Source organism: Chaetura pelagica, unplaced genomic scaffold (assembly GCF_000747805.2).
Source record: "Chaetura pelagica isolate M959 unplaced genomic scaffold, ChaPel_1.0 scaffold3, whole genome shotgun sequence".
Taxonomy (NCBI): domain Eukaryota; kingdom Metazoa; phylum Chordata; class Aves; order Apodiformes; family Apodidae; genus Chaetura; species Chaetura pelagica.
This window is the reverse complement of record NW_009952974.1, coordinates 5,494,630-5,506,268: the sequence shown is the minus strand read 5'-3', so window position 1 is coordinate 5,506,268 and position 11,639 is coordinate 5,494,630. Positions and strand designations below refer to the sequence as shown.

The 11,639-nt window shown below is 41.7% G+C and overlaps 1 protein-coding gene across 1 annotated transcript in view; it reads left to right on the top strand.

The window, feature by feature from the left end:
* ERCC3 (excision repair cross-complementation group 3) overlaps nucleotides 1-11,639 on the top strand; it is a 21,029-nt gene that overhangs the window by 1,566 nt on the left and 7,824 nt on the right. The window contains exons 2-9 of the mRNA XM_009996235.1: nucleotides 1,482-1,718; nucleotides 2,334-2,383; nucleotides 3,709-3,844; nucleotides 4,037-4,201; nucleotides 5,149-5,353; nucleotides 6,381-6,695; nucleotides 7,876-8,060; nucleotides 9,859-10,061. Coding sequence (XP_009994537.1) covers nucleotides 1,482-1,718; nucleotides 2,334-2,383; nucleotides 3,709-3,844; nucleotides 4,037-4,201; nucleotides 5,149-5,353; nucleotides 6,381-6,695; nucleotides 7,876-8,060; nucleotides 9,859-10,061 — 1,496 coding nt within the window. The remainder of the gene's footprint in view (nucleotides 1-1,481; nucleotides 1,719-2,333; nucleotides 2,384-3,708; nucleotides 3,845-4,036; nucleotides 4,202-5,148; nucleotides 5,354-6,380; nucleotides 6,696-7,875; nucleotides 8,061-9,858; nucleotides 10,062-11,639) is intronic.

Genomic DNA, 11,639 nt, shown 5'->3' with positions numbered 1-11,639 from the left:
ACGGGGGCTGCAGCGCTGACACGGGCTGCGGTGGTGACACGGCTGCTGGGGGGTGACGCGGGCTGCAGGGTGACATGGCTGCGGGGGTGACACGGGCTGCAGGCCCGGCTGTGCGCGCCCGGCCCTTGTACATCGGTTCTGTCAGGGAAAGTGGCGCGGGCGTGTTGGCTCTGGGGGGTTTTGTCCCCAAAAAGAAGCCAGGGCTGCGCCACAGAGCGTCCAGCCGAGCGCGCTCCGCAGCCACAGGGAGGCACCGGGGTTTGTGTGCGGGTGGAGGGAGCCTGCTGCTCCTGGGGTGGCCCTGGTAGCTCAGCCCCAGCCAGGTTTGCTTGGGTTCTGGTTGGGTGGGCCAGTCTCGGACAGTCGGTGCCTGTGCAGGACAGTCGGCTGTGAGCAGTGTGAGGCCACCTGAGATGATGCCTCCTCGCTGCCTGGGGGCCTTTGGGAAGCCCAAGTGAGTTGCTGCCAATATAGCAGCCTCCTCGAAGACCCTCTCACTGTCGGGGTCCCTTTTTGTGGGTGGGATATTGATCAGATGAGGCAGTGGAGTGCCCCAGCTAGTGCCCCAGCCCAGTTGTCTGTGGGAGGGAGGTAAACTTCCATGTGGAGGTGATAGCCTTTGCTAGTGACAGAAGTAGGATCTGTTGTTGCAGTGGCACAGCAACCAGGTTTGTATTTTGACATGAAGCAGCCTTAAGATAGGCTGGTGTCTTCTTCTGAAACTGGTACCCTTTGTTTTCTCTGGCCTGGAACAGATGTTGACAAACCTGTCCAGGATATAGCACAGCTGGAAGTACAAGCATACAGGGAAGAGTAGGTTGGCCTGTCAGCATCCACAGGGCATCTGTTACTGAAAGCAGTGACACAAGCAACTCTCATCTCTCATCTCTCTTTCACTCTGTGTAAAATGAGTAAGGAGTTTTGTTTCAGGGGAATAGGGCTGGAAGTTTGCATCTGCTCAAGCATCTGGCTTAGCATTCAAAAAGAAAAAAGACCCCAAGATGTCAGTCTGGTAAAGCTGAATTGATCTGGGTGTGGTTTATTCTTTCTTAGAGCCATAGAAAGGATATGGACAAATGTCTTGACCCTTTCAGAAGACAAAAGTTGTGTGTTCCTTTGTCTCCTTCCATGTCTCTTCCTAGTGTTTGTGTTCCTGTGTAAAGTTGTCTTCCTTTTTTAAAGTGCTTCAACACCATGATAGAGAAGACTGGCTATGGTATAATATGTTAGTTAATATATGCCAAATTTACATTAGTTTTGTGGTTTGTTGTGGTTTTTTTTAGTTGGTTCTTGGTTTCTAAAGTTACTTCCTTCTTTTTCATGTAACTGTTGTTAGGCCAGGTACTTTTTTTGAAACCCAGGGATGCATTACCACCTAAATCTTGCAGTACCTTTGTATCACAGTGACTGCCTTATTGCAAATCCCTTCTCCTTCTCAACTAACACCGTTACACCTTCAGCATTCCTTTTTATTTCTGCAGGCTCCTGATGGCCATATTTTTCTGGAAGCTTTCTCTCCAGTGTACAAGTATGCTCAGGATTTCCTGATTGCCATTGCTGAGCCTGTGTGCAGACCCACCCACATCCACGAGTACAAGCTGACGGCCTACTCGCTGTACGCCGCTGTCAGCGTGGGGCTGCAGACCAGCGACATCACCGAGTACTTACAAAAGCTCAGCAAGACTGGTGTCCCGGAGGGAATAATTCAATTTATCAAGGTAAGGCTTTTATTTGTGTGGGAAATATATCTACTGCTACTGGTGAAAGCCTTTCCTCTGCTTAGTTGGGTTAGGGTTTTTTTGAACTGTTCATTGTTTTTATCGTCTTGCTGTGTTCTGTCTCTGTGTCCAGAGAACAGAGACTTTCTGTTTCGGGGTTTTTTTCCTGCACACAATATATCCTGTGTGGCTTACACCTTTTTTTAAAAAAGTAATAAAAAAATAGGTATGCTGGAGTGTCTCTGTGCACACTTTTAGCCAGTAGGAAAGTTTCCTTGGATTTGCTCTGTAAGAATACTATGAATTTGGGAAGCAGTCTGGAGTAGCTGGGTGCTATAAAACATAGCCTACCTTATCCTGCAAGAGTGTTCTTGCAGCCGTGGAAGAAGATGGGAACTGGACACAAAAATTGAATGTCTGTGACTCATCTCCTGCAGGAGATGATGTGTGCATCTTCTGAAAATACCTTTTCAGGTTTGTTCCAGAAGTGTGACAGCATTGCAGGTGACAATTCCATGCTTCCCTACAGAAACTTAAACTGCATCGCAGCCTTTGGTCCCAGATGTCAGATGGCTCTTTTGCATGTTCCTAATGACTGCTCTTGTTCTTTTGTAGCTGTGTACTGTCAGCTATGGGAAGGTGAAGCTGGTACTGAAACATAACAGGTAAGTGGCTGCTTCTTTAACTAGTGTGGAAGAGAGAGGCTTCCAAATGCACAGCTGTGCATAACGGAATGGTCTCCGTAGCTGTTGTCTTACAGATCCCAGCCGACTGTAGCATCTGTCATTGCAAGATCCCTTTTTAGTTGTTTGAAGTGTTTAATACATTAGTCAATTAGTTCAGTTTAGCTGTCCTGAGCTACTCGTGGTTATCATTACATTTTTAAAAGTAGGTTGCAAATTTGATGCTCTAGCTTGTTCCTTTATTGCTTGGACTGGCAACAGTCCTTGTGGCTTTTAAATAATTGTTTTATTCATTCCTTCCGAATTTACATGAGTCCAATTGGACAGGTTTTCTAAAGCCTTCCTTCAGTCTTTTGTATGCTTATTTGTAATCCATTATTCAGAAAGGATAAAAAAATCCACTGACAAAAGTTGTGTGCTTGTGTGAGATCTGCTTGATCCTGAGTTGACTCTAATGTGTTTTAAACATAAGAGATAAGGTTGGAATGGACCTTGAGAGGTCACCAGTTTTATCCAAATCTATGATTGGGTAGCAGGGAGGGGTAAGGGAAGGAGACAGCAGAAACCTGAAGCCTGTCTGCACCTTGCCTTTGTTTTCTTTGTCTCCTTTTTATTTCTTTTGCAAAGTTCTCTGTTGTCAGACAGCCACAGATAAACCTGGGACTGCCATCTAATGCTCCTTTTGTGCTGCTGCTTTGGATAAAATTAACACTAATATTCTTCACAGGCTTTTGTCCTCTTCCTAGGTGTCTCTGAGAAAAAATATCTCCTATGGCAGGGGAAAATTAGTCTTCTCTTGACTCCCATTTTATCTGTGACCTCCAACCAGTGTCAATATTGATGCATCTGCAGGGAGAGAAACCATTTCAGGATGCACTGATTTTAATTTTTAGATGGTCTGTGTTTTGCAGTTCCTGGGGTTTTGTCTTTTGGGCTTTTTTGGTCCTATGGGCAGGGCTGAAAAGCACCACATGGAGTGTTTTCACAGACTCAATTCAGCCTCCAAAACACCTGACTTGTGTCACATGTCACATATAAGACACATATGTGAGAGCTCTCCCCAGCCAGTTCTAGTGGAGTTTTCCCACTCATGTAATTTGTGAGAGAGATCATTTAAGTGAGACAGGTAACCGCAAAGTACATGCTGCTTTTGATATGAGACATCTTTTAGAGTTACCACCCCCAAAATGGGATACTTGAGAATGCATCTGGGATAGCTATAGATTTTAAGCATCCACGCCTCTCTTCTTGTAAGTTATGCAGTGGATTAGTTCATAAAAATGTTGTTCTTTGTTCTTTAATTTTAGGTATTTTGTGGAAAGTACTCACCCTGATGTCATTCAGCAGCTTCTGCAGGACCATGTTATTAAAGACTGTCGCTTGAGAAATGCTGAGGGTGAAGAAACGGAGCTCATTACAGAGACCTTCACAAGTAAATCTGCGGTATGTTTGGGCATGTTTTCAAAGGATGGAATTAACATTAGATTAACTGTTGTTTGGAGTGGTTATGGCTTGTTGTGTAAGGAGTTGCTTTTGGTTTTGTCAGCAAAGATCTCTGCCTTTTTAATGATGCCAAACTGGGGAAGTGTGTCTCTAATGAAACCCTTGGTGAAAATTCCTGTCCATCTATTTCAGATTTCCAAATCCAATGAAGGAGGCTTTGGTCCATCAACGTCGCAGGGAACAGATGCCCAGAATAAGCCAGATGTCCCAGCTGACTTATTTGAGTTTTATGAACAGATGGATAAAGATGAGGAGGAAGAGGAGGAAACGCAGACAGTATCTTTTGAAGTCAAACAGGTACAAGTGTTTTAGTCTCTGCATTTGTAGCTTTGAGCGGTGTTCCCAGGACTTGCAAATAAACATGAGAGCTTAAAGTTCTGTGGCTCTGTGTTTGATAGGGAAGGTCATTGGAAATCAGTAACATTTCTTTCCTGTTACCTTCCAAAATCTGAGGATTTTCCTTTTCAGTAGAAAGGGTGTCAGACTGGGTATTGTTCCTTCTCTTTCTGCAAGACACAATTCTTTTTTTGTTTATCTGTTTGGAGTTTTTTTCTGGTTTTGTTTTGAGATTCATGTTTGCAGAAGGAGCTCTTGGTTGTTCCAATTTCAAAGCTTGAAAATAGGTAGCTGGAGGTTGGAGCACAGTCTTTGCTCAACCTTCAGAGAGCTTTTGTAAAATTTCTCAAAGTTCTTTTTCGACTCGGTGATTATAGTGATGCCTTCCTGGGCAAAATAAATATTTTAAAAAGAGAACTTAGTAGAATTTACTTTAAAAACCTGAACAAAACCTCTTGGTTATTGAATCAACCTGTTGTTGTGATGCAGTAACTGCATTACCAGGGTATGAAGATTTTCCAGGATAACAAATGTGCAGCTTTGCTAGGTCCTTCTGTGTAACACATGGAATCTTTTATGTCTCTTACTGAGCTCTTTGTTGCAGGACATTACAGTGTAGTTTAGTCACTGCCAGAAAGGCAACACATCTGAGATTAATGCCTCGTGTTCTTCCATCTGTCTAAATAGCCCTCTCATGTGGACTGTTATTTAAAATGTTTGAGGTGGGTAGAGGGTGTCACAAATAAAGTTTTTGGAAAAAAACTTTAACTTTTGCTGGCTTCATAAGCATAAAAGATCTATGTAACTTCACATGGTACTATATAATCTGGTTGTCTGGGGGGGTGGGGAAAGGAAGAATTTGTGTAGATGCAGAGAATATACCATCTGTGCCTTTGCTTTCTCTTCAGGAGATGATTGAAGAACTTCAGAAACGTTGCATCCACTTGGAATACCCCTTGCTGGCAGAATATGATTTCAGAAATGATTCTGTGAATCCTGATATTAACATAGATCTGAAACCTACAGCTGTTCTCAGGCCCTATCAAGAGAAAAGCCTAAGGAAAATGTTTGGAAATGGGCGAGCCAGATCTGGTGTAATTGTCTTGCCATGTGGTAGGTTTCTGTGTTGATGTTTAGGGGTTTTGTTCTTTATTCTCCTGTAGTAAAGTAACTTTTAAACATGACAGATGTCTAGATTTCAAACAGTAGTAAGGATTGTTTGGGGTACCCGTGTGCAGAGCCCTGTTGGTTTGAACAAGTGAGTGGTGAGGCTCTGGTGAGGGAGACCCTGCTTGGTAGAGCTGTCAGGCATCTTGCTCAAGGGTGCTGTCCATAACCCTGTAGTGACTGAAGAACTGGTTTGTGGTTGTGGTAGCTTCCAGTTACCGTTTATGCTTTGACTGTTCCCTTTAAGTCAGCTCTGCTAATCTTCTAGTGAAATATAAAACTCTTGGCATTGGAATCATTTGTTGCTTGGGTGGCACTATTGGGAACTTAGAGTACAAATATGGCTTAGAGGAGGCTGCAAGGTAGAAAAGAGCTTGCACACACAAGTTCTGGGCAAGGGAGCTTGAGAAAGAAGTGAAGAATGTGCAGATTGGGACAACCTATAGGAAGCAATGAAAAAGGGAGAGAACAGGTGGTAGTGTGGCAGTGCCCTTGGTCTTAGGAGTGGAGGAGGCAGACAGGAGATGGGGTGAGGGCCTGAGAGAGTGCATAAAGGATGCTGGAAGATGCGTGAAGGAGGAATGGAAAGATTTAAGGACAAAGGGGAAGGAGCATAGCTGATAGAATGGCGGGATGGGTCACCTCTAGGGAGAAGCTTTCTGTAGCCACGTAGAATTTAACCTACTTTTGAAATTAAGAATGTGTTAATATGATTGCTTATAACTGTTAAAGCTATTGCTTGCAATGATTTTCTTAGAAAATACAGGAATGTGTCCAGTAGAAAATCCAGTTGTTTTTTAGAAATTAATACTCCATTTCTTTAAGACTAGTAAAGAAACAGTGAAGATTTGCCCTTCCATCGTTTCCTATCCTCTCACAGTTTTCCTTTGCCCTTCCGTTGTTTCTTTTTTCCCCTTCCACTCCAGTGATATCCAAGAGATAACCAATGAACATCACTCTTCTTCCTCTGCAGGTGCTGGCAAGTCTCTAGTTGGGGTGACAGCTGCCTGTACTGTCCGCAAGCGGTGCCTGGTCCTTGGCAATTCTGCAGTGTCTGTAGAGCAGTGGAAAGCCCAGTTCAAGATGTGGTCCACCATTGATGACAGTCAGATATGTCGGTTCACTTCTGACGCCAAAGACAAGCCCATTGGCTGTTCTGTTGCTATCAGCACGTACTCCATGTTGGGACACACGACAAAAAGATCCTGGGAAGCAGAAAGAGTAATGGAATGGCTTAAAAGTCAAGAGTGGGGCCTTATGATACTTGATGAAGTACATACTATCCCTGGTAAGGAGACAGTGTGCAAATGTTTCGTGTTATATACAGTGTCAATGTTACTCTGCTCTTTAAGAAGTGCTAAGGTTTTATTGTCTTTCTTATTATTAATGTAGTGAGTAAGCCCGTGGCATAGAGTTTTGAAATAAACTAGGTTGTTCTATTTTATTTTTTCCTTTTTTTTTCCCCCTCTGATTCTACAGAGATGAGCTAACCATTGGTTTTCCAAAACCCTTCACATTAAACACTGTTTTCTGTAATGACTGTAAAATGCAAGTGCCCTCCCTCTCCTTCTGTGTAGGTTGGTAAAGTGCTCTAAGACACCTGAATTACATTTGTATAATTTTGCTGTAGACAGATTTGAACAGGAGAGGAAATAATCTGCCATCATTTCTTTTTAGAGGTAGTGGCAATGTAGGCTAGCTTTTAGTACCTATTTCTACTGCATAAAATCTGGGTAACCATAGTGATTACTGTCCAGAAATAGCTGTTGTATTTGAAATTACTGTGTAGTTGAGATCTATGCTATTAGGAAGCAATAATGTCATATTAAAATGAAATAATCCTGGCAAAAAATACAACCCAGGATTCTGTTAACTGTTCTAGCTTGGTTTTATTATTTCATTTGAATATAATTTGGTGTCTACAGAAATGATAGATTTCAGAAGTAGACCTTGAGGGTTAACTGCTATTTCAATTAAGTAGCATGTTGCTGCCACTCTTCCTGCACTTTTGTTCTTTCTTAGTTTCCTAAAAATTAAGGTATGGAATCTCCTCTGTGATTTCTATCAATACTAAATATGAGTATTTCTGCTATATACCAAAGTCCTGAATGTGGCTGTCAGACAAGAGTCCTTGTGTCATAGCTCTCTATGAAATACTGTATAACCTAAAACAAGTCATGTAACCTCTGAATATTTTACTGTTCTCTTGGGAAATGGGAAATTATGAAGATGCCAGAAGATTTACTGGGATTTTCAGAGTACACTGAAGATGTAAACTAAAGCTGCAATCCATGTGAAGTTTTGCTCTAACACAGTTTTGTTTGAATTCTGTGTGGAATGAGGGAAAATTTCCCAATGCTGTGCTTGCTTTGTGTTCAGGAGTTGATGAAAGTGTTTTTTAAGATGCAGTATTTGTCTTCTAAATCCATTCAGGAAAGTAAACAGAAAATTTGTCTTGCATTTCTTAGCAAAAATGTTCAGACGTGTGCTCACTATTGTACAAGCTCATTGTAAACTGGGGCTGACTGCTACCCTGGTCAGAGAAGATGATAAAATTGTTGACCTGAACTTCCTGATTGGACCAAAGCTCTATGAAGCCAACTGGATGGAGCTGCAGAACAGTGGCTACATTGCTAAAGTCCAGTGTGCTGAGGTGATGCTCTGCTTTTTGGTACTACTAGTGTTTATTTAGTATGCTTATAATTTATTTTTTTAAGGAAGATGTATTAAATTGTAAGTATTTAACTGGGGTAAAACAGATGCCCTTATGACTTCTCAGCTGTTGCTGGCCAATATGAACATGGGGCAAATCCAGTAGCCATGTGTTCTTCAGAGTGACATCAGCATTTGGAAAAGTGAACAGTGCAGAATTGTAGAGCTAGTTCAGTGCAGTTGACATTCCTGTTCTCTGACATGACTTCAAGTCTTAAGCTCAGTTCTGTGTCCTAGTGTATTATCATGTTATGATGAGGGTAACATCAAGCAATAGGATGGAAGCTGCTTTTTAGAGACCTTGACTGTTAGACACTCCATAGTCATTTGAGGAAAATTTATGTGACTCTTAAAATGAAGGACAGTAGAAAGTAAAAAAAAACAAAACAAACAAAACAAGACCAGACCTGCTTATTTCCAGCCTAAATGCATGATGGTGAAAATTTAAAAAATTTGGACTGGATCTTAATATTTCTTTCCAATATAATGGTGTGACCTCTGTTATTTCCAGCATATGGATGAGAGAAAAATCTGGTATTTGAGAAGTGGAAACCTGTCACACAGACACATTAGAACATTCAAGTAACCTTTCTGGGTCAGACTAAAAGTCTACCTTCATATATTGTCTCTGAGAATGGTCAACTTGACATAGTTAGGGAGGAGTATACAAACAGGGTATGACATATCTGTTACTTCTGATACGTCTCCAAGACCTCAGTCATTTATGAGCTCTATGTCGTTTCAGTGGGGTTTCTTCTCTTGGAACTTTTCTGGAGTCCCATTGAATGGAAGTAAACTTGTAGTAGTTACAACTTGCTATGGTGGAGTTTCATAACTTAACTGTCTCTTGCATTTTTCCTGGATTGTTGTTTTCTCTTTTTTGTTAGGGTTTTTTTATTGTTTACTGGTGTTTTGTTGTTGGTTGTTCTTGGGTGTTTTGCTTAAACCTGTCTTGCTAGTTTCAAGCAATTCTTCCTACATTTGGTACTGGAATAAAAGGTGCAGCTACAGTTCAGCTGTTCTCCTTTTGAACTTCATGTAAACTGGAGGTTGTAGAAGGAAAACACCTCACAACTATTTTTAAGTAATAGAAAGCAAGTGAAGAGCATCTAGAAATAAGTAAGTTTAAGGGATAGTAACCAGTCTGCAGATTCAAACTTGACTGTTTAGACACTTAGGTTAATTCTGCCGTGAGATTATATTTCATTTCAGTCCCTGAACTGCCCTTCAGATGCTGAGAAATGAAGCATGGGCTGCCTTTGTTCTGAATGATGTGAAAATTCTGCAAGTTTATTTTCTTTAGGCCAGTGTTTTGAAGTAGCATTGGATGATGCTACCAAAAGCAAAGAATCAAAACCAGCAACATTGATAGCTGGTAAATAACAAGTCTCATGTTTGCACAATTGCGTTGCACATTTGTTTGGATTTTCTTGACATGTTGTTGAGAAGTAGCATCTCTAGTCAACATGACTTATTCCCCACAGCCAAGAGAGGTGTCTGCACTGCTCTTGCATTTTGGAAGGCTGGAATATTATCAAGGTTAAACAGAGTCTGGCAGTTCTTGAGACTACCCCAACCAGTAGCTTTTGTTTTTTTATAGAAATTACTGTGTTACAATCTGTGGGTTGCCCTCTACAGAAAGTTAAAATGCATCATCACTCCCCCAGTAGCTTTTCAATTCCCATTGGAATCAAATAAAAAATAACAGGTGTCTTCTTGTGTATCTTTTCTGATTCTAGGTTTGGTGCCCAATGTCACCTGAATTTTATAGAGAATACGTAGCTATCAAAACAAAGAAGAGGATTCTGCTGTACACCATGAACCCAAACAAGTTCAGAGCCTGCCAGTTCCTGATTAAGTTTCACGAGCGACGGAATGATAAAATAATTGTGTTTGCTGACAATGTGTTTGCACTGAAGGAGTATGCAATCAGGCTGGGGAAGTAAGTGTTCCCAACCAATGATGGCACTGTTGCTTTCCTCCTTCCTGGAAAATTGCCTTGTAATTTCTCAGCTTTCCATGGTCTTTAGTTATTTCTTGTAGTACTTTGATTTATCTCCAGTCCTCCTTTATAAAAAAGGAGCTCAGGGGGGTATTTTTAGATGGATATTCTTGTCTACATTTGGTGTAGACCTGTCTGAAAATAATCTCTGTTTAGCACTTGCTTCAAAGGAGTTTTCATCCAAGATCTCTGTAAAAGACTGTTACTATTTCTCAGTCCATTTTATTACTAAAAGCTAGTGGAAAAATGAGAGGCTTTAAAAAATATTACTAGAGCTATTTCTTTAATGGATAATGGTTTCCCTTATCTGTTGGAGACCAAATATATACTCTCTGGACCTTTGAAGATCTTTTGGGACCCAGGACATTCCTCTTTAGTTTCTTGAAAGGCCTGAACCTTGTCTAAAAAGAGCCTAAAACAGTATTTTGAGGAGTCTGTGCTGTGCCAGTGCACTGCCTAGAACTACTGTAGTCATGTAATAAATAAAAGGATATTGGTCCCATGAACTCCTCACCTACCTTAAATGACTCTAGCATGAGTGCAGTTATGGAAGGTTGTAGAAATATATTGTAATGAGGCCTTGGTTAGCATCAGTGTGTTTGTAGGTTTTGTGGAGGGGTGATCAGGGAGAGTGCTAGGATCAGGCATAGACCAATTATTGGGGAAAATAAGCATAGAAGCTGGCCTCATCCTTTCTTTGGCAAGCCCAAATAATGCCTTGCTTGCTGGAAGCTGTGGGGCGTTTTGACTGCATTTGATTTCATGTCTAGGAATTTCAGCAGCACGTCCTAGCTAAACCACAGACCAAAATTCATGATCAGTTTTGACTGTAGCTTGACAGCCTCGTTGTGCTGCCTTGCTGTGAGATCAAATAGTAAGCAGAGCCAATGGTGCTGGATGAATTCCAACACCTCTGGTCTCTTTCATCATTTTTTTAATCTGTCTGGACAGAGATTAGATGTAATGATGCCTCTGGAATGTCTCTAGCAGAGTTCAGTGCACCACAGAAAAAGCTTTTAGCAGAGGCAATGCTGGGAGGGGGTGCTTGTTAAGTAGCACAGCAGTTCTTGCCTGGGGTAGAAGAAGCGTGGCAGGAAGACTAGCTGAAGAAATACTAGATGCTTACTTTTCATGTTCTGAAGTTAATTCTTTTCCTCACATCACATATGGAGCTCCTGGTTATACGGCTGTCAGTGTTAGGAAGAAAGGAGGCTTGCAGTGCTGGATAAAGGTGAGGGGATCTTTATTTTAACCAGAGAATTGTCTATCGTAGTTTGCTGAGAGCATGATGAAACAAAGGGAACTGTTGGTTTGGATGAGGTAGAAATTACTTGTGTAAGGAATAGAGCACAGCACTGGCAGCAGTAGCCAGGACTGTCAGCCCAGCCTGCACTGGCCCAGCAGGAAGGCAGCTCCTGCTGTACTTCTCAAGACCCAAGCACGTGGGGTGGTTGAAGTCCTGGATGGAGGGAGAGATGATCATTGCCTCACTGACTGTCAGCTCCTGCCAAACCCCCT